The 22619-nt window shown below is 52.0% G+C and overlaps 1 protein-coding gene across 1 annotated transcript in view; it reads left to right on the forward strand.

Annotated features, from left to right (window-relative positions):
* SCNN1G (sodium channel epithelial 1 gamma subunit) overlaps positions 1 to 22619 on the forward strand; it is a 29532-nt gene that overhangs the window by 4059 nt on the left and 2854 nt on the right. The window contains exons 3-14 of the mRNA XM_023751475.1: positions 262 to 297; positions 1102 to 1383; positions 1600 to 1909; positions 3549 to 3739; positions 5274 to 5374; positions 7818 to 7981; positions 17959 to 18057; positions 19603 to 19720; positions 20261 to 20339; positions 20460 to 20517; positions 20710 to 20771; positions 22437 to 22512. Of these exons, the coding sequence (XP_023607243.1) occupies positions 262 to 297; positions 1102 to 1383; positions 1600 to 1909; positions 3549 to 3739; positions 5274 to 5374; positions 7818 to 7981; positions 17959 to 18057; positions 19603 to 19720; positions 20261 to 20339; positions 20460 to 20517; positions 20710 to 20771; positions 22437 to 22512 (1576 nt within the window). The remainder of the gene's footprint in view (positions 1 to 261; positions 298 to 1101; positions 1384 to 1599; positions 1910 to 3548; positions 3740 to 5273; positions 5375 to 7817; positions 7982 to 17958; positions 18058 to 19602; positions 19721 to 20260; positions 20340 to 20459; positions 20518 to 20709; positions 20772 to 22436; positions 22513 to 22619) is intronic.

Genomic DNA, 22619 nt, shown 5'->3' on the forward strand with positions numbered 1-22619 from the left:
TTTCTTCTTAGTTTGTAGCTATCGGGAAGACAACTTACCCAATAATCGAATATATGTGAAATGAATATTAAATATTTGTGGGGGAAGGAGCGGGGGGGGTGTGGAGGCCTGCAAGGATCACTTTTGCTTGGGGGCTGGATCTGGGATGAGCTATCCCACCCTAGACACACACACATGCGCGCACATGCACACCTGCACGCACACGGCTCAGCTTAGCCATGTCCCCTGAGCTCTCCGAGCTCACGCCCTCACTCTCCCCAGATGTGAGCTCATGGCTGACTCAGAAGTTGCACCCTGGTGACTTCCGGAAGCATCTCAGCTGCCCCAAATTCTCACCTGAGCGAACCCAGCCCACTGTTTGAGGTCACTGGGCTCTGGGCAGAATCAGGCCTCGGTACTGCTCTGTCGTCTGCCACGGGACCTGTTTTAAATGGGTCACCGGTGTCCTTCTTGGGATTCTTGAAAACTGATCTGTGAGGCAGATCAGAATCCGGCAGAATTTGTCCGAGCAGGTGAGGGGTGGGGAGAAGGGGAGCAAGGCAGGAAGGTTCTCAAAGGGAGCTACCTGGCCCAGGGTCATCTATGAGTAGATGGCAAAGGTCAAAACCAACATCGGGTCTAAGACTCATTCTCCACCTCAAAGTCTTCTTTTCTTTTTTTCTTTCTCCATCCCCTTTCTTACCTTTTTTCCTGCTTCCCTCCCTCCCTTCTTTCTTCCTTCTGTTCATTATTTGTTCCCTAATCTTCTACAAATTGTGGTAGGATGTGGGGCTTAGAACTGAGCAACCCAAACACAGTCTTTGTCCTAATGGAACTGATATCGTACTAGAAGAGTAAAAAGCTAACAAATACAATTAACACCAATACAACTAAGAATAGTGGCCATTTAGTTAAATAGGCATAATAAACTCATGGACTCTGCCTACTAACCCCATGTTAGAGTTGGGGAAATGAGACATGGAAAGGCTCAGTGACTTGTCCAAGCTGACACATCCAGAACCAGGGTAGGGAACTGGAACCCCGGTGACTGGCTCCATTACTATGCACAGCAGGAGGAGGAGGGTGGAGGGAAGGAGGCCAGGATCATTTGGTGCTGTGAAGGGTGGTGTCATGTTTCAGTCACTTGAGTCCTGTATCATTCTTCTGTGTTCTTGGGTTGTCAAGGCAACAGTTACACCTCTTCCTTCCCAGCACTGACTCGAGGAGAATCAGAGGGCAAGGGCAAGGGCAAGTGTGCCAGGTGGAGCTGGAGCCTGCCCCTGGGTACACCCTCACCTATCAGTGGCTGGTTGATGGGAGGCACCTACAGTCACCACTCCAGAAATGCTGGTTCAGGCAAACTCATCAACACACCCCGAGAGCAAGCAGACAGTGGTGGCAGAGGTGAAGCCACACAAGGGTCCACAGAGCTGTCCCCATTCACTCAGGCCAGTGGTCACTTGGGACGGGGCAAATCGTGAAAGGCCTGGTCTCCTTGGCCAATGGTCAGGAGCAGTGGGCACAAGGCTGGCACGTGTGGATGGAAAGCAGCATGGGAAGTGCCAGCCCTGTGCCAGAGGGGCTTCGGCTCTCTCTGACTCCCTCTCCCCACCTTGGCAGGTACAGCGCCGTGAAGCCCCTTCTAGCCGACTTGGAACAGGAGACCAGAGCGGCCTTGAAGACCCTGTACGGCTTCTCAGAGATCGAGTCCCGGAAACGCCGGGAGGCCGAGCCCGGGAGTTCGGCGTGGGAGGGCCCCCAGCCCAAGTTCCTCCACCTGATCCCACTGATGGTCTTCAATGAGGGTGAGACCAGCAAGGCCACAGACTTCCTCACGGGGCAGAAGCGTAAAGTCAGTGGGAGCATCATTCATAAGGCAGCGGACGTCATGCACGTCCAAGAGTCCAAGGAGGTGGTGGGATTCCAGCTGGTGAGTACACGCTCCTGGTTCGGAGCAGGGGGTGGGCTGCAGGTAGTGGTCCAGGGCGGTGTCTCCTTTGCCTTTAGCCCCACGGCCCCACTGGAGGAAGCGCACCCAGTGAGGGTGAACGGGCTACAGACAACTAAAATGGATGCACCATCTTAAGCAGAAAGCAAATGTCTTAGGTGACCAGTAGTTCGCCTAAGGACAGAAATTGGGGAAGATCCAGGGCTCTTGGAGACAAGAAATGATGGAACGTCATGTCGGATACTGCTGCTGGGTTACATAAGCTTCACGTAGTTTTAGTCTTCGTAATTCATCCATGAAGATGGTGTCCCAGCCCATCTTGGGGTAGCTGATTGGCCAAGCTTGGATCACCTGCTGGCTCACAGAGGGCGGGGACCTTGATAGACAGCCTCACGAGACTGTATCCACAGGGGGAACGGAAACTCCACCAAAGCAAAATTGGGGCACAGACACCAGAAAGAAGAAGATAAACAGTAGAAACACCCAGTGTTCCCTGCATTGCTTGCCTTCGTGGGGGGCAAGCACCTCATCTCTCCTTCTTAGTCCCATTTGAGGGGCTCAGAAAAAGTAGCCCTTCACCAAAAATGAGATTCATCACTTACCTTCCTGGGCAAACTCAATCGCCACCGTCCTCTGCATGCCCCAGCCACCGCCACAGGCTGAGAGCTACTTCTATACCTTCTAGCCTTGAGTGCTGATGGTGAGACCTCCTGACTCCAGTCCCAGGCCCTGAAAAAGCGGCCTTCTCTCTTAATCACCGGGACTTTTCAAGTCTTCTTGGGTTCTTTCATAAGATGCCCACAAGGTTCTCCTTGATGCCCAAATCAACCCTTTGGTGTCTGTCTTTTAGGAGCGTGTTTAAGCCCTGCATGATGAGAGCATCTGGGTTGTACCACAATTTCCCTATAAAGCTCTCATTATTGTATTTTTTAATACATATGTTTATTGATTTCAGAGAGGAAGAGAGAGGGAGAGAGAGATAGAAACATCAGTGATAAGAGAGAATCATTGATTGGCTGCCTCCTGCATGCCTCCCCACTGGGGATCGAGCCCACAACTTGGGCACGTGCCCTGACCAGGAATTGAACCGTGACCTCCTGGTTCATAGGTTGACACGCAACCACTGAGCCATATCTACTGGGCTTATTGTATATTTTAAATGCTGCTCTTCCCAGTGACCGTGTGAGGTGGGGAAGGATGGTATTTTTGTCAGCATTTTGTAGTGAAGTAATGGGTGTATAGCGCCTTGCCCAAGGTCCTGCAGAGAAGCAGTGTCAGAATCTGGGCTACAATTCAGAGATTTAGACTGTGGAGCCAATAGCAACTCAGTAATGATAATGGCCAAAGCCCTGATGTGTGGGGGCCCTGAAGAAGCTAGTTCTGCTTTTCACCGGGTAGGGAGGCATTCCTTCCTCACTGACCCCTTCTTGGTCCTTGAGGCTCCAGGATGATGTCCCTCAGCCCCCAGGTGTGAGCAGAAGCCCATCCTTGCCCAGGCACCCCCTCCCCACCCCGTTCCCCTGGCATCTGGTCTGGAGTCTCAGTTTCTCACCCTTCCAGGCCTGTTGTGGGCCAGTGCTGGGGCTGACGGCTTCAGGCTCCTGTCTCCTCTTACTCGCAGTGTTCGAACGGCACGTCCCAGTGTGCTGTGTACACCTTCAGCTCGGGAGTCAATGCCATCCAGGAGTGGTACAAGCTGCACTACATGAACATCATGGCGCAGGTGCCTCTGGAGAAGAAGATCAACATGAGCTACTCTGCCGAGGAGCTGCTGGTCACCTGCTTCTTTGACGGGGTGTCCTGTGATGCCAGGTGAGGAGGGGAAGGCTGCTCTCTCCGCCCCGGGCCAGTGGCGCTGAGCGCCGGGCCCCTCGCATGCGCCTGCAGCTCAGCTGTAAGTCTGGGAAGGGAATGGCGGTCTTCTCACTGGCCCGCCCTTTGGAGAACAGCTTACACAGGAGCTAGGCTCCAGACAAGAATGTCAGACTCCAAGGCTAACACGGGCCAAATAAGCAAGGTTGAAGTGTATGTGACCGCAAAAGCTTCAATTTTCATAGAAATGTAGGTTTATTTCAGTAGAGACATGCTGAATACAAAGGGCTGAAATAAATGAGTCATTGTTAACATAAAATAATAGAACATTTTAATAAAAATTAATATTTTTTCTTGAACATTAATTTACCAGACACTGAATAACTGCACAAATTAATAAGCATAACACAAATAAACCTATTTTTCTTGTTCTCCAAAAGCGAAATATTTCCTATTGCGCACACCAAACAAGTCAGTCCAAGACTAATGACGTGGCAATCAGCTGGTAAATATTCGCTGCTGGTATTAGTGGAGAGAAATGGTGCACCTGCGTGTAAGGCTCGTAAGGGAAATGAATGCAACATGATTATAATAATCAGTCATTAGTGAACGTTGTAGTTCATTATTAATAATTATGTATAACAGGATATTGTAAAAACTAAGTTATGAAATTTTTATTAAAACGTTTCTTACATACCTTATATTGGCTGGGCCGCAAAAATATTCATTGTGGGCCATATGCGGCCGGTGGGCCGCAAGTTTGACATGCTTGCTCTAGAGCAGGGGTGGGCAAACTTTTTGACTCGAGGGCCACAATGGGTTCTTAAACTGGACTGGAGAGCCGGAACAAAAGCATGGATGGAGTGTTTGTGTGAACTAATATAAATTCAAAAACATCATTACATAAAAGGGTACAGTCTTTTTTTTTTTAGTATTATTCATTTCAAACGGGCCGGATTCGGCCCGAGGGCCGTAGTTTGCCCACGGCTGGTCTAGAGTCAGTGAGGAAGGTGGAGATGGTGCAGAGTCACAATATCCTTAATCTCATTGAAGTGCTCATAGAAACAGACACAGATGGTGGACATACAGCCTTGTCTGTTACCATCATGCATACCAGTGATCAAGAGCCACTGATTTAGCAAAGAGGAAGGGAAGGAGGAAGGAGGGAAGAAGAGAGAGAGGAAGTAGGGAAGGAGGGAGGGAGAGAGGAAGGGAGGTCTGTGATGTGACCCTTCTCTGAGGATCATGTCCTAGGACTGGGGATTGGGATAGAAAAATGTCAAGAGGCTGAGAACTTCAAGAATAAAGGGATTTGGGGCAGACATATGGCATAAGAAATACCAAGTCAGGATGGAGACGGAGGCGAGAAGATTGAGAGGGGGAACAGGAAGCAGCATGTGTCAGCCCCAGGAGAGGCCTGTTTGTCATTTCCCATAGGAAAGTTGGGGAAAGTGAGTCCTGTGTGTCCCCCATTGTTCACAAAAGAGTGGGGGACGCTAGCACTGCCCCTCTGACCCATATTCTTCCTCCACAGGAACTTCACACTTTTCCACCACCCAATGTATGGGAATTGCTACACGTTCAACGATAAGGAAAATGAGATCCACAGCACCTCCATGGGGGGCAGTGAGTACGGTAAGGCCTGCACCGGGCGGTCCTGGCGGCTGGATCTCCCAGAAGTGCAGGAACTCCCACGGCCAGAAACCTTTCCCTGCGGCAGTGTGTCCATCTTTCCCCCTTTGTGCCATCTCCTCTTTACCTTTGAGAGAGCAGTAGTGACATGGCTGGGGTTTCTTCTCTGGGACTCCCCTCTGGTTTAAGCTCGGAGCTGGAGTGAGTAACGCTAGGCAGGCAGCTTCCAGATGGACTTACACCCAGATGTACTGAACAGGAGATTAGGGAGGCAAACACTTACCTTGATCTTGGCTAAGATGACAGATTCCGGAGCCAAAACCCAGCTCTGCCACTCACTGTGTAACCCTGTAAAGTGACTGCACTCGTCCCAGACGGGGACGATAGTAACAGCTCCGAGGGAAGGTCACTGAGCAGACAGGCTGTGTGACGCGCTTAGAATAACACTGGGCACATGCTGGGTCAGTCGCCCGGGCTGCCATGACAAAAGATCACGCCCAGGGGCCTTGAGCAGCTGACATTTTTCCTGACAGTTCTGGGGGCTGGAGGTCCATGGTCAAGGTGCTGGCAGATTGGGTTTGGGAGGCTTCTCTTCCTGGCTTGCAGGTCGGCCGCCTTCACGTGGCCCTTGCTGTGCACGCAGAGAGCTTGCAGGTGTCTGCTCCTCTTCTGTGCGGACACCAGTCCTGTGGGATCAGGGCCCCACCCTTATGGCTTCATTTAACCTGAATTACCTTCCCATCTCCAGGCACGGTCACCCTGGGGTTAGGGTTTCCCCGTATGAATTTGGGGAGGGGGACACAATTCAGTCTACAGCACACACGAAGCACCCAGTAAGTCTAGCTGTGCTTGTCATCGCCGCTCTAACTGCATTGCGAGCGTGGTGCTGTTCAACCAAAGCCTGCGCCGGCCGGCACCAGTGTGGTTGCTGCTGCCCCCAGGGCTGCTGTCTACTGCTCTCCAGTGAGGTCTGGAGGGAGGCAGGGCTCAGCACTCTGGCCGGGCTTCCCCACAAAGAGGAGCCTGGAAAGGTCCTAAGCAAACTGAGCAGGACTGATGCACAGTGCGCTCCGAAGGGAGGGCCAGGGCTGCTCACGGAGGCACATACCGCTCGGGTTCCCAGCCTTTGCTGCTGTGCCGTCTGGGTCCTCACCGAGTGCAGGGAACCGTGGCTCAGGGCGCCGCTGCAGGGGGAGACGCAGTCTGGGAACTGGGCAAAGGCTCGCACAGGCCTGGCTCCACTCCTGTGGGCTGTGTGAAGTCGAGCAAATCACTTCCCCAGGCTGGGCTTCGGTTCCTTTACGAAAGGAAAAGGTCAGAACAACTCCCCACCTTCTCTTCTTTCAACCCGTGGAGGCCCTGCTCTTGCGCTCACTCATTTACCAAACATGTATTGAGTATCGCTGTATGCCAGGCGCCAGGAACGCAGTGTTGCACGGGAGAGACGCCTGCCTGCTTCCAGGGAACTGGCATTTCAGTAAAGAGACAGATAACAAATGAGCAGACAAGCACAGACGTCTCCCGGTTACAAATCCTGCCGGTGCTGTGCCGGGACACGCACAAAGGGGAGGAGGGAGGTGCTGGGTCAGGATGCAGTTTGGTTTCAGCGAAGTGTGTCCCGAAAGGCGGGCTGGGCTGTCTCCGAGTGTCCTGGGCGCTGGCAGTGCAGACCTGAGCAGGAAAGGACTTGATGTTCGCTAAAAACAGAAAGGCCAGTGGGCTTGGAGCTTCTTGGGGGAGAGGAAGGGGGCTGGGGGGCTGCGACACCAAACCCCTGCCAGCCCCAGCCAGGCTGGAGGTGTTTGTTCTGTGGCATTCTGTCCGGTGAGGGGCCACCAAGGGGTTTCAGACACTGATCTTCCCTGATTTCTGTGTTTTGGGTTTTTTTTAGAGAGAGTGGAGGGGAGGGAGGAGGGGGAGAGAGAGACATCAATTGGTTGCATCCCACACGTGTGCCCTGGTCAGGGCCAGGGATTGAGCCTGCACCGACGTACATGCCCGTGACACATGACCCTTCAGTCCCCAGGCCGACGCCCTAAACACTGAACCAAACCAGCCGAGCAAACTGATTTATGGTTTTAAAAGGAAGGTCCCTCCTGCTGCTGGTGCGGTTAGACAGCTAGGCCAGCGGCCAGCAGCCAGTCCTCCGCCGGCGCCCAGCTCTCCCCGGGCCCCGCAGCCCCGTGCTCAGCAGAGCTCCCAGCTGAGGGACCACGTGGCGGGCATGTCTCGGCAGGGGAGCAGTTCCCTGACACGCAGCAGAATTTTGAACCCCTGCTTGGAGGCACAACCCCTCCCCTTGGGGAGCTTCCAGAGGAGCCCTGTCCACCTCCCACTTGTTGGGAATGCCCGGGCCTTGTTGTGAGGCTCCCAAAGCAGAGAGAGGTAGGCTGCCCCGGCAAGCTCTCCCAGCCTTTGACCACAATGAGCTGCCTTATCCTCCCAGGGCTGCAGGTCATCTTGTACATAAACGAAGAGGAATATAACCCCTTCCTGGTGTCCTCCACCGGGGCTAAGGTGATTGTCCACCGGCAGGATGAATACCCCTTCATCGAGGACGTGGGCACGGAGATTGAGACGGCGATGGCCACTTCCATAGGGATGCATCTGGTAAGAGGACAGTCTGATTTCTGTAGACTTAGCGAGAAGCACAGATTTTTCCCCAGGAAACCAGTGAGGTGCGGCTTATGGGAGAGTGTTGGTTTCAAAAGGCAGCGTGGCCCTGTGTTCTCCGGTGGTCACCCCACTGGCTGTCCGGTGGTTACTGAAGCCTGCCTTTGTATCTTCTGTCCGAGTGAACAGGACAGGATGCCGTTTGGGGGAGAATGGAAGGAACCTTCCTTGTTCCAAAGACAGACGCCAGCAATTATGGACCCTGTGTTGGATGCAAGGCATCAGACACTAGCTCCATACCTGCCAGTAATGTAAATAGAGCAGGTTACGCCTTCCTTTCTGGGCCATCTAGAGGCCTGTGAGGCATGCGAACCCCTATTTAAAGGTTAATGGAAAGTCACTGGTCAGACAAATGTCTATTTAGCCCATCACACTTGTATCAGTTCCACTTCATTTACCAAGAACCCCTTCTCTCTCAAGTCTTTGACCTTCTCTGACCTCATCGGGTGCTGAGAACCCTCACACCTGTCAACAGAAGTGCATCTGAGCTGCAAACTCCCACCCTGAGTAGGTCACGCTCAATGGGAGCAGAGGGCAGCGTGAGAAGTGCGCTTCTTCTTTGCAGGCCTTTTATGCCACTGCACCTCTCTCTCTCCCCCTCTCCCCCCCTTTCTCTTCCTCTCTCTTTTTCTAGTAGAATGACCCTTTTAAAAGATCATTTTTTATTACTGTTTACATTCAACATTATTTTATATGAGTTTCAGGTATACAGCACTGTGGCCAGACAATGTAGAATGACCCTTCAGAACTTATTTAAAGGGAGTGTATACACAAACACAGACACCCACCCCATAGCCAGGAACACCCACGTATCTCCCTCCCACGCCTGACCTCCAGCCCTGCTTCCTCTCACTGCTGCTTCTGAGTCCCGGCAGGGATGTCATCGTCGTTTTCAAGTATGTGCACCAGCAAAGCATTTCTCCTTTTATGTAAATACAAAATACTGTTATGCCTCATTTTCCACTTGACCCTATAGCTTGGCAATGGTTCCTTATGGTTCCTTATCAACCTGCCACATCCTTCCTAAGGACCCAGCTATTCCATTGTGGGGAGAAGTTATTGAGCAACTCCCTCTTGATAGACATTAGGTCCTTTCCAGGCACAACTAAAAGCAATGGTGTGGTATGTGATGTGATGTGATGTGTATTTATCTGATAACTTCCTAGAAGTATGTCAAAGAGCATGTGTCTGTGAAACTATCTACATGCTCACCAGCAATGTGTCAGAGTAGCTGGTTTTCCACACTTTCACCAACATGGGTATTAACCAACTTTTCTTTTTTTTAATTAATTTTGTTTTATTGCTTAAAGTATTACAAAGAGTATTACATATGTCTCCTTTTTTCCCCCCCTTGATCTTCTCCCGGCCTCTCCTACCCCCCAGTGTCTTGTGACCATTGGTTATGCTTATATGCATGCATACAAGTCCTTCGGTTGATCTCTTACCCCCCCTCCCAACCTTCCCCGGCTTTCCCCCTGTAGTTTGACAGTCTGCTCAATGCTGCTCTGCCTCTGTATCTATTTTTTTTCATCAGTTTATACTGGTCTTTATTATCCATAAATGAGTGAGATCATGTGGTATTTTTCTTTCATTGACTGGCTTATTTCACTTAGCATAATGCTCTCCAGTTCCATCCATGCTGTTGCAAATGGTCTTCTTCTTCTTCTTAGAGAATACCCTTCAGCATTTCATATAATATTGGTTTGGTGGTGATGAACTCCTTTAGCTTTTTCTTATCTGTGAAGCTCTTTATCTGACCTTCAATTCTGAGTGATAGCTTTGCTGGGTAAAGTAATCTTGGTTGTAGGTTCTTGGTATTCATCACTTTGAATATTTCTTGCCACTCCCTTCTGGCCTGTATAGTTTCTGTTGAGAAACAGCTGACAATCGTATGGGTACTCCCTTGTAGGTAACTGACTGTTTTTCTCTTGCTGCTTTTAAGATTCTCTCTTTGTCTTTTGCTCTTGGCATTTTAATTATGATGTGTCTTGGTGTGGTCCTCTTTGGATTCCTTTTGTTTGGGGTTTTCTGCGCTTCCTGGACTTGTAAGTCTATTTCTTTCACCAGGCAGGGGAAGTTTTCTGTCATGATTCTTCAAATAGGTTTTCAATATCTTGCTCTCTCTCTTCTTCTGGCACCCCCATCATTCGGATGTTGGTACGCTTGAAGTTGTCCCAGAGGCTCCTTACACTATCTTCATATTTTTGGATTCTTTTTTCTTTTCGCTTTTCCGGTTGGGTGTCTTTTGCTTCTTCATATTTCAAAGCTTTGACTTAATTCTTGCGATCCTCTAGTCTGCTGTTGGATCTCTGTATGATATTCTTTATTTCAGTCAGTGTATGCTTAATTTCTAGTTGGTCCTTTTTCATATCCTTGAGAGTCTCACTAGATTTATTGAGGTTCTCATTAAATCTATCGGCAGTTTCTAGAAAATTCTTGAAAAACCTTATAACCATGGTTTTGAACTCTATATCCAGTAGTTTGCTTTCCTCCATTTCTGTCATTTGTGACCTGTTTCTTTGTCTCTGCATTTTGGATGCTTCCCTGTGTTGATAGAGTGGCTTTCTGTGCTAGGTGTCCTATAGGGCCCAGTGGCTCAGCCTCCCCAATTACCTGAGGTGGACACTCTTGGTACACCCCTTTGTGGGCTTTGTGGACAGTCTTGTTGTAGTTAAGCCTTGATTGTTGTAGATATCACTGGGAGGAATTGACCTCCAGGCCAATTGGCTGTGAGAATCAGCTGTGTCTATGGTGGGAGAACTTCTGTGCTGGAAACACCCTTCTGGGGCAAGACTTGCTTTAGTGGGGCTTTGGTGCTCACTGAGTCTGCCCCCTGAGTGTGTCCCTTATGGATCTGAGGAGTTGTAGTCTGGATGGTCCCACTCTGACCACTGGGTACACTGGCTCTTGGATCTCTAAGGAGGTGCTAATTTAGTCTCTGCCTGAGCTAATTTCTACTTGGTCCAGGAGCTATGGAGAGATCTGCAGATTCCTCTTCTTTGTTTGGGGTTTGGAGGTGCCTAGATGAGGCCCAGCTGTGAAGCAATGCAAGCTACGGTGGGGCCTTGGGCCTTCTTTTGGATGTTCTGGGTCTCTCTGACCCAGCTGAAGTTTGTTAGGTAATTTTAGATTGCAAAGGGCCAGGCCATTCATATGCAAAAGCCTCTGCGCACAGCTTGGGTGGGGCGGTGTCTCAGGGAATCAACAGGGCGGAGCAAACAGCTATGGCTGATCCTCAGCCCTGCTCTTAAGAGGCCCTGGGTCTCAGTGTCCCGTGGTAATCGCTGCAAGCACCTCTGAAAGAAAGCTGCCCTCGAGTTCTGCCCGATGCCAGACAGTCCAGTTTCTCCTGTATGAGTCTGGGTCCCCAGAGACTCGCCCAGAACTGGAGTTCAGAGCAGTCGGGAGCTTGCGTCTCCCTCCCGATTGAAAAAGACAACCACATCCTCAGTTGTCAGCCCTTTCCTCGCGAGCCTCCATACCTCTGCACTTTACTTCCGCACCTCCTCTGAGTCTCAGTGTGCTTTTCTCTTTCCTTCTAGTTGTAGAATTTCCACTCAGCCAGCCTTCCTGTGGTTCTGGATGATGTCCGTTTTGTCTTTTAGTTGTATTTTTGAAGTGGTTGTGCGAGGCAGCAATTTCAGGTGTTTACCTATGCCACCATCTTGGTTTCTCCTAACCAACTTTTCATCTGTGCTAATCTGTCAAGACAAAAATGATATCTATTATAATGATCATTGTAATTGACAATCCTTAGTGGCATTTTTTATACCTTTGCTTATATCCAACCTTAATGTCCCAATTAAACTCCTTAGTTTTCATGCCTCACGAATTTGTCCTCCAGAGCAGGGATTTCCAAACCTGGTTGATCATCAGCCTCAGATCTACTGAGTCAGAGACTCTGAGAGATGAGCCCGAGGACATGTATTTTTCCCAAACCCCAGTGGTTATTCCCAGAGGCAGCCAGCGCAGGAACCTCGGTGTTAGGAACCTGAGTAGCTCCACAAGAAAGGAGAAGCAAAGTGTGTCTCCCCAAACAAAAGTAAAGCTAGGATGCCACAAAAGGCTGAGCGCAGCCATCCCTGATGGCTTTATGTTGGGTTAGAAAGCGACATGGTGGCCAGTGGGCTGATCTACCCACCCATTGCTTATCCACTCAGCAAGCATTTCTGAGCCCACCTACGTGCTAGACATTGGGAGCACATCAGTGCGGAAGACACTGTGCCTGTCCTGTTGGAACGTAGGGTCCAGCAGAGAGGACCAATAACAAACAAAAGATTACACAGGTGGTTCATTGTAATCATCCCTAGAGGCCCAATGCACAAAATTCGTGCAAGGGCCTTGGCCCCTGCCTCGCCCACCACTGCCACCACCGTGGGTGGGGGCCTCTGCCGCCTCTGCTGCGGCCCCCGCCCACTGCAGCTCTTTGTCCAGAAAGAAGGACATCCAGTCTAATTATCATATTACCCTTTTATTATTACAGATAAGTGCTAAGAAGGACAAAGGCGGGACCCTTGGGCGCAGATCATGGGGATGCCTGACCGAGGGCCTTTTTTAATGGGGGGATTTAGGGAGTTCAAGGACTGCTTTCCTGAGAAGTGATGTTGAAGGTAGACAACAAAGACCATGAGCTGGAATGGTGATATTCCAGAGGACAGTTGTGGGGTCCCTGCCTCATGGTGTCCCACCAAAGGCAGCCCTGGACAAGAGACGCCATCGGACGGTGGCCTGGGAGTCCTGCTGCTCTGAGGAGGCGAGTTGTTCGGGGCTGTGTTCCATCCACTGTGGGAAGTTTGTTCTGACGTGAGGAGTATCGTATACCAACTTGGCTGTGTGAGTGCTGATTGCCCAAGAAACAAATCTTGAACTGTGGCTTGAAAAGGCTGTGGCACCACTCAAGGAGCTGAGTCACTGATTCCTGTTCACCAGCAAGTCACCAGCCTCCCAGATCAGCACAGTGAACACGTTGAGTCCACCCCTCCCCTCCCCACAGTTTTATCTGCCTGCTGACAGGACCTGGCATTTGCGGTGCACCCTTACCTTCACCACCCTCTCCTTGCCTTCTGCCTCTCACAGGATCTGCAGACTGGGAGTTACAAGAACCAAGGAATTCTGCCCTCTGGTTTTTTTCTGCTCTGAGCTTAGAAATACCCACCACATTGTTAAGCAAATATTCTCTTTACCAGTGGTGGGTAAACAAAGACATGGGTGGGTTTACTGCTACGCCTAATTTGAGATGTACAGAACCAAAGCCACAGAGCAGGGTCAGTCAGCTCTAGTTCTGATTTATGAGCATTTACAACAACAACAAAAAAACAGGGATTAGAAAGAGGTCAGTAGGGAGTCACTAAGAATAAGTCTAAACAAACCAGATTTCCTTCCTTTCTTATTTATGTTTTATTTGTTTGTTTGTTTGATGGGCATGTTAAGCTGGTAGATTCAGTAGCTGCTTAGGCAGTGAGTTAACAAAATCTCCTTCATTCACTGGGGGACTGTGTGCCCAAAGCACGGGATTTTCAGAGATGAACACATCAGAACACCTGCCTCAAAGATCTGACTTCATGAGGCAGAGACAGCACACCTTCGCAATGCAGCCCTTAGCTCTGTGGCAGCAGGGACCTTCTCTGCCTTGTTCCCAGGTGCAGGTCTTCGAAGATAGCAGGTCCCAAGTAAATGTTATGGATGGATGGATGGATGGATGGATGAATGGATAGATGGAAGCGCAGACAGAAGCTGTTGGTGAAGGCTTTCTAGATGATGGTGTCTTGAAGGACAAGTGTGGGTCAAACACGGTCAGGGAAGGGTAGTCCAGACAAAGGGCAGAGCAGTTACAACGTGGTCACAGAGAGGATTGCAAGCCAGGCAGTGAAGCCTTTGGAAAAAGCACCTAGGCTGAGTGTAATCAGGAGCCCGGCGGCAGCACATGTACCACAATTACAGAAGGAAATGATGAGCGTCTTAGCTAAGGCAATGGCTGTGGGGATGAGCAGAAGTGAATGGATTTGAGAGCAACTACAGCGCTTGCCAACCAAGGTCAGCCAGGAAGGGCCAGGCAAGTTAGATTGGTGTGTAGGTTCTGGCTTGGCAGAACCTGGATGGAGGTGCCAGACTCAGAGTTAGGGACTACAAGAGGAGGGGTGAGTTGGGGGAGAAGATAACCACATCCCTTCGGGACATACCCATGCTCTGTGCCTTTGGGAAATTAGGTGGAAATGTCCCATAAGTAATGCTCTGAGCCTGGAGCTTCGCGGGGGCCAGGGAAGCTGGGTGATGCAGTGTCATTCTAGACGTGGAAGTAAACGCATCACCCGGGGCCTGAGGTGGAATGCAGCTATTGAAGGTCTGAGCAGAAAGAAAATGGGGGATAGAGGCAGAGAAGTAGGAGCAGAAGCCAGAAAGGGTTGGTATTAGAGAAATCAAGGAACAGCGTTTCACGGAAGGTGTGAGCCAAGGGCCACATGCAGCAGAGAGTCAAGCAAGGTACAGGGCACAAGGTGGTGTTCTCTGGGTTTGTCAACGAAGAGGTCACCCGTGTTCTTCGCCAGAGACATTTTGAGAGGCAGGAGCGGAACAGAAACCTGAGCACAAAGGGTTGAATCATGAATGGGAGACGAGGAAGCAGGCGAGGGTGGACTACTCCCCTGGGGCTGCGGGGCCAGCCCTGGGGTGGGGGCGGGGGGCGGGCATTTCACCGTCATTGTAAGCCTACTCTACATTTTCATCTTCTTTTCACAAGTGGGTGTACAATAGGGATTCAGTGCTCAGACTCCAGAGCCAGGCAGCAGGGGTTCACACAACCCCAGCTTCCCACTTTGGTTGTGTAATCTCTGTGTCTCAGTTACTTTACCTATAAAATGGGGGTGAAATAGTAATGCGACTTCACAGGCTGGTGAGAATCCAGTGAGCTGATTTGTGTGAAGCACTTAGAACAGTGCTTGGATGTAGTAAGTGCTCCTTAAATACCGACTATTACTCTGCAGGGATGTGAAGAGAAAAGTAAGGAAAAAGGGGAGTTGGGGAAGCTTTTTCTTGTCCTTTGTGACACCCCCTTCCTTTGTGCGTTAGATATCGATCTCTTTCATGTATAGAGAGGCTCTCATTGTGTGCAAATATCTGTGTGTTGCGAATATCTTCCCCATCTGTGTTTCCTGTTGGTCTTCTCCAGGCTACTCCTTCACACACACAAACACCAGATGTTTCCATACTCAAATCTTTGTGTTAGTGGTCATGTTTGTTGAGGATTTTCCCTCCTCGAGAACAGATCCTGAGCTGAGTTTCCTTCCGGTTATTTTCTTATTTCATTTCATACTTCAACCCACTAGAATTGTTTTCTGCGGGAGGTGAAGTGGAGATAGAATTTACTTCCTCCAAACAGTTAATTGTCCTCATCTCATATATTGAGTAATGCTTTTCTTCTCCATTGTAAGCTTTGTCAGACACAAATAACTTTTATCATTTATTGCGATATAAAAGCAAGACAAAAGGAAAAAGTTAAACAACCATCATTCCATCTTGGGCATCCTGCTGCCCCCGGGCTTGTCCCTGGCACCACACGTACCTTTAAAGGCGTGAGGTAAGGGTTCCATGCAGCTACCGTCCTCCCCAGGACTCCAGAAGGAAGCAGATAGGACCTGGTTTGATAAGACGGTCCTGTTTTTCCACACACACACACACACACACACACACATGCATGTGCACACACACACTTAACACACCTACACATACCTGTGTGCACACATACATGCTCACACCCATACACGTGTACACACAGACATGTGTGCATACTCACACATGCATGCACATACCTTGCACACATTCACACACACATATGCCCAGTCTCATTTTTGTGTCTCTCCCTAGGACACAACCACAATGTCTCCCCGCCCCGCACAGATCAGCAGGTCTGTAAAGCGGACGGTGGGGTGTGGGGAAAGGGAAGATAAGAGGGGGGAGGGCCCAGGTCACCCATCCAGCCTTTGAGAAGCTGAGCGCTCTGTGCCTCTCTAAAGAGTCCACCTGCCCTTGTTGCTTTGGAAGCAGGCTGACTAACCCAGGCCCTGCGTGTAGTCAGCGTCTTGCAGAGTGAAGGACCATCGAGCACTCGGAAAGCATACAGATCGCAAGATGGTATCTCACATCGGTTCCTGGAAAGGGCCGTGGGCTGGTTCTCCACGTGCAAGGAGCCCCGCTCCGTGCTGTTTGCGCATGGCTGACCTGAGTGGACAGACCCCCCACCTCAGTGCCGGGCGGTGTGCCAGCCCCCAGGCTGGTAGAGCTCAGACCTGTCGCTCTAGGCTCTTGGACAGGACAGCTGACACATCCTCAGGACTGGGGGGCTCCAAGGACATCTGCCCAAGGAGCCTGCTGCTGGGAGAAGCTTAGAGAGGGGGCCCTGAATGCAGGTGACCCCCGGGGAAGCACTGCTGGCACCTCCGTCCGCAGTGCCCAGCCCCGCCCTGGCCTGTGCAGGACGGGGGCGGGGGGGGGCACGTCTGTTTGCTCCCCAGCGAGTGGAGGAATACTGACCCGGAAAGACCCACCCTTTATTGTCAGTGAGAAGGGGGATTGCAGGGCACAGGGCAGCGTGGGTGCAGTCTGCCTGGCTGTCCGCGTCACAGTTTGTATTCCATCACTGCTCCCTCCTGGGAGGCAGTATCCTCTCTGCCCTGGTTGGCTTGCCTGGACTGTTGATTGAGATCAGGGGCTGATCTGTCGGAGAGAGTCCCCAGGCAAGAGGAAAGACAGAGGGCCACTTTGCCCTTTGTTTGCTTCTGCTATTGAACATTTTAAAAAGAACACTGTAGGTTGCCCTTGCGGTACTTGCCACTAATTGAGGGAGACGATCAGGCGAGCAGATGAATTACAATACAAACAGAAAGAAATTCTAGCCTCGGACGTCTTAATTCCTTCCCCACTCCCCACCCCAATTATCTTTCTCTCTATCCAGGCTCTCTTCAAAGAAAAAAGGATGTTCTGCCCTCCTACAAATCTGTCATCCCCTTTGCCTTCGTCCCCATTCCCAGAAGAAGAAAAAAAACCCTCTCTCTCTCTCTCTCTCTCTCTCTCTCTCTCTCTCCCTGCTCCCTGGCTATCAGGGAGTCACAATTTGTATTCCATTACTGCTCCCTCCTGGGAGACAGCATCCTCTCTTCCCTGGGTTGGCTTGCCTGGATTGTTTATTTGCAGTGACAAATAGGAAGCTGAGCCAAACTTAGAAAACCACGATAAACCGCGGCCTGTGAGCAGCAGCGCTCTGCCCTCTGACCAGGCCTCACCCCTCTGCCGCCGCCCCTTGGCTCTGTCTAGGAAAGTCCATTTCGGGGCCAGAAGACACGAGGGTGGGACGTGGGCCCTTCTCTGGGACGAGTGCATGCAGCTGTCCTGCTCCTTCTCGCTGCCCTGCTGCCGGGACGCTCCAGTGCTGGCTGCCACTCTGAGAGCCACCGTGCTCCTCTCTGACTGCACCGAGCGCTTCGCCCCGGCTGCCGGCAGCCACTCTGGCCCCTCGCCCCGCTGCGCCCTCTGCCTAATCTTCTTCCTCCCTTTCTTGGCACTTCTAGCTCTTTCTTCCATTCCATGTGGAGCCAACATGTCCCTTTCTTAAAGGCATCTCCCCTGATTCCACCAACCCCTGCAGTCTCTTGACCCGTCTCATCGATCACTACTCAAATGATCTTATTTATTGGCTTTTTTGACCATCTGTCTACCCCACTGGAATGTGAGCTCCCTGAGAACAGGGAATTGTTCACCCACAGTGCCTAGAGGAGCACCTGGCGCTTAGTAGGCGCTCAATACGTAGTTGTTAAATGAAGGACCAAGAGCCTTTGCTGCTCCCGGGCCTGTTAGCAGTCCCCACCCCCACCCCCCCACTCTGGGTCCAAGGAGCAGAGCTGACTGTGGGTCTGTGATTGTAGACGGAGTCCTTCAAGCTGGGCGAGCCGTACAGCCAGTGCACGGAGGATGGCAGCGACGTGCCCATCGAAAACATCTACAATGCTGCCTACTCGCTCCAGGTACGTGCCACGCTGCGCCTGGACCCAGGCCGGCAAAGCTCTGTATAGGCTGGGGTGTGTCTGGGACCAGGAACTCTGGTGAGAGTCCTTGGGGTTCCTCTAAACACCTCAAGAACAACCGATGCTGGCTGGTTCCAGTCCCCTCAATCCGTCTGTAACCAGAGCTTAACTGATTCATTGAGGTTTTCATGGAACACAGTGTACAGCCGAGACAGGCCCACTTCCTAAACGGCCTGTGCAGGAGCGAAGCCGTCTGGGCGGCACTGGCTGAGGGCCCCCAGCTTGGCTTCCCCACCGGGCCCCTCACTGGCCGGTGGCCTTGGGCAAGTGTGTCATCCTCAACGAGCAGAGGAGAGGTCGGATTGGATCCGGGGCTGCTAATGGGCAGCCCCCCGACGCCTGCCAGGCGGCACACCTGGTTTTTCTAGCCTGGATGGCGTTTAAAGGTCAGGGAATTTTACAAGAAAACCAAAATCCCCAGCTTCTCCTGAAAGAAAAGATGGGGCCTATACCCTGCAGGGTGAGCAGTGGGTGGGATTGCCCACTGAGTGACGCATGTGTCCTGTGGTTCCCCACGTCCCCACCAGCCCCTGGTGTCCGACGACCTCACAGGCCCCAGCGGTGTTTGGGTTTTCGGCCCTCAAGTGCGATCACCTGTTACTCCTTGTCCCACATTCTTGGAGTCCGCAGTCCACCGCCCACGGGGCCAGAGAGGCGATGGGGGATGGGAGGACGGGCGCCCTCCGCACTGTCCTCCTGCTCCGTCAGAGCTGAGCTGAGGGGGTGGGGCTCCAAGTGCAGGAGACTGATAGTCCAAGAATGTCTGTCTGTGAGAAACAGAAGTGCAATCAAACTGACTTCAATACCAAAACACGAAAAAAGGCTCCTTGGAACGACCCCCTGGATAATATCTAGCGAGAGGCCGCCATGTACAAACACTTCAATGTATCAGTTCACTCCACGCTCGCGGTGAAGAAACCAGCGCACCAGAGAGATTACGTCACTTGCCGGGGGTCCCACAGCGGGGAAGTGACGAGCGTGGACTTGAACCCTAGTAGCCTGCCTCCGAGCCCTGCCATTAGCCTTTATGTTATAAGCTTCGTGGGTATTGTGGTGGCTTAGGACCCCAGGGATCCAGTGTGGTGGCCTGGCCCTGAGATGGGAAAGGTGGGGACTGTGTGCCTGTCTCTTGGCATCTGCTCCAATTTTCCCACTTACCTGTGGGGCGGCGCTCACATATGGAAAATGGCCACCCCAAGCCCGCTCCAGCTCAGCCTGCTCTCCACCTCTCTGCTAGTCTACGTTCTCAACACATTTCCTAGTTTGGTCTCTGGAGTCAGGGACCCCGCGGCCCAATTTGCTGTGGTCTCCCACGGCCATGGAGGCTAACCCTAGATAAGGCATGTGTGTGTGTGGGGGGGGGTCGCTGGGGGGGCGGGGGGGCGCGGAGGGGGGAAGAGAAGAAGGGGGAGCTCCCGGGGCTGGGGGGCTCCCTGGCCTCTGCGTGCGGAGAGGTTAAGGGAATTGCCGGGTCTCCTCTTTCAGATCTGCCTCCACTCGTGCTTCCAGACTAAGATGGTGGAGAGGTGTGGGTGTGCCCAGTACAGCCAGCCCCTGCCTCCTGCAGCCAACTACTGCAACTACCAGCAGCACCCCAACTGGAGTGAGTGAGCCAGCCCGCCCGCCCTGCAGCCCCAGAGCTGCGTCAGCCACCCGGCACCAGCTCGTGTTCGGGTGCCCCCGGGCCCCTGCCCTGGTGGCCTTTTTCTGAGGGAGATATTGGTAGAGAGATGTTAACCAGAGTTTTACTCCTGTCATCCAGCCTGGCTTAACGGATACTTTCCAACTAAGGACCAAATGCTACAGCCCAGTCCGTGCTGAGAGCTTGGCACCTGTGTCAACTCCAGGAGGCAAGAACTATTGATAGTACCTGTCATAGAACAGGAAACTGAGGCTCAGAAAGGTTAAGCAACTTGCCCAAGGTCACACAGCCAGGGAGTAACAGAACCCATCAAGGGCTGCCAACTGCCACCCCTCCCCCAGCACATGTCCCTAACATCACAAAGCAGCATCTGCTTCCGGGGAAGCAGGGTTTGTAGAGAAGAGCAGGAGAAATTACAAGGAGACCATGAGGGCGCCCCTGGAAGCCCCCAGGAAGGGCCCTGTGGCCCTGATGCTCATGCTGCCTCTGCTTGCCCCTCAGTGTACTGCTACTATGAGCTGCACCAGGCCTTTGTCCAAGAAAAGCTGGGCTGCCAGTCCGTATGCCGGGAAGCCTGCAGGTGAGTGTGCCTCGGGTGGGCCGGCAGGGGGGGCCAGCATGGGGGGAACAGCAGGTGGGCGGCCCGCAGGGGTGGGCTGGCCGGGCCAGCCACACTCACTCTGTGCCTTCCTCCCCTTAGCTTCAAGGAGTGGACACTGACCACCAGCCTGGCGCAATGGCCGTCTGTGGTTTCTGAGGTCAGTTCTTCCACCCCCTCTTCCTCCTTGAGCTCCTCAGCCAGGAGCCTGATGCCTGGCCGTGTCCTCTGGCCTCAGGGGGTGACACCCAGGGGGAGGGCCGACCGGGGGCGGAGGCTGAGTGCGGAGGGCAGAGGGGCTGGCCGGCACTTTCTTTCATTGCTCAGGCCACACCTTCTTTCTCCATCACAGAAATGGTTGCTGCGCGTTCTCACTTGGGACCAAGGCCAACAAATAAAGAAAAAGCTGAACAAGTAAGTTGACCTCCTCCCTGTTTCCTCTGCCCTGGACCCGGTCTCCTCACTTGCTTCCTCGTTGCCAAACCTTCTCCTTTTCATTCACTCACTCCTTTATTTGACAAATACTTCTTGGCTTGGGCCATGAGCCAGGCCCTGCTCTAGGCCTTGGGCTCTTGAATACTTTGCCCACAACACACAGTAAAAAATACTTTTCCACCATGGCCCATTGACTATACAACCAAAATCTCAGCTCATAGCACGCCTTCTGCACATGCACTCGGGCAGCTCTCAGACGGGCAGCTCTCAGAGGGGCAGCTCTCAGAGGGGCAGCCCTCACGCCCATTCCGATTGCCCAGAGCAGTTCTGAGCGATTAGTAAAAATTGTGACTATCTCAATGGATGCAATCCGACACTCTATTTCATTTCACTTGGCGAAAGGCACTGGTCCTGACCCAGTACATTTGACCCAGTACATTTATCTTATGGTTCCTGACATATCGTGATCTAGTTGGAAAAATACTCCACTGAGCCTTGCACTTCTAATCCCATTGAATTTTCCACATGGAAGTTCATTTCCAAGGTTCCTTCAGCAAAACTCACCCCAGAGACCTCAGCAGATGGAGGGGGTAGGGCAGCATGGGGGCTGCATGGGGACTGACAGCTCTGGGCTCTCCTGTCCACAGTGCCCAGCACCAGCCAGGAGCCAGGCTGACCCCAACACATCCTAAATGTTTTGTGCCAGGTGCTTTGTGAGTGCTGGGGTACCAGGACGCCTGAGCAGGCATGACCCCTGCCCCCAGGATGCTTCCAATCTAGTGATGAAGATAGACTTGGGCCCAGCGAGTGCACACTGTGGAGCCAGCATTGCAAATCGCTGACTCCCAAGGCTGCATTCGCTCCACAAAACCCACCGATGCCAGCTTTTCCTGAAGAGTCAAAAGTTCTGGCAACAGAAAACCTCCATTCCTGCGTAGCTCCAAAGAGCTTAGTAATCGCTGCCCTTTTGAAATAAGTGTGAACTCTCCGGCTTGTGTAGGTTCTAGCAGGGGGCAACTCAGTACAGCCATTAAGAGTGTGGCCTTTGAAGTCAGCTCTCTAGGTGTGAACATCGGCTCTGCCAATTACGAGCTGTGTTGTCTTGGGCAAGTTGCTCACCAATTCATTCTTCATTTCCACATCTGTAAAAGGGGGATGATTAAAACATCCTACGTCATAGGGTTGTAAGAATTAAATGAGTTAATTCATACAAGGTTCTTGTAACAGTGCTTGGCAACACAGGAAGCATCCAATAAATATTAGCTGCTATAATGGTTATTGTCATAACGACCTTATACGCAGCTCACCTCACTCATTTGCATGACCTGCCTGTCTCCCGAGATTGCAATCAGATCATCACAAGGTCCAAGGCCTACTGGAGAGCAGGGCGCTCTGGGCGTACAGCTGGGTGGCTGACTGAGGAGGTTGGAAAGTGGTCTTGAGTGACAGACGAGCTGAGCAGCCAGGCCCTGGCTGGATGTGCTCTGGGTGCAGAAGGAGCACTGTGAGCGTGGCCCTGAGATCCTGTGGAGCTCAGAGCCTGGGCCGTGCCGGGGGGTGGGCAGCAGGGAGGCAGCCGTGCTGAAGAGCTGGTCACCTGGTAGAATGCAAAGGCACCCAACTCACCTGTTGGAATTTCTGCAGGACAGACTTGGCCAAACTCTTGATATTCTACAAAGACCTGAACCAGAGATCCATCATGGAAAGCCCTGCCAACAGTGTGAGTAGCTCCCTTCTGGGACCCGTCCTGGGTCTGGGAATGTGCCCATCTGCCTGGCCTTGAGGAACCGAGTCAGATCATGGGGTTCTAGCCTGGGGTAGTGGGGA

The sequence above is a fragment of the Myotis lucifugus genome, unplaced genomic scaffold (genome assembly GCF_000147115.1).
Source record: "Myotis lucifugus unplaced genomic scaffold, Myoluc2.0 scaffold_22, whole genome shotgun sequence".
Classification (NCBI taxonomy): Eukaryota; Metazoa; Chordata; class Mammalia; order Chiroptera; family Vespertilionidae; genus Myotis; species Myotis lucifugus.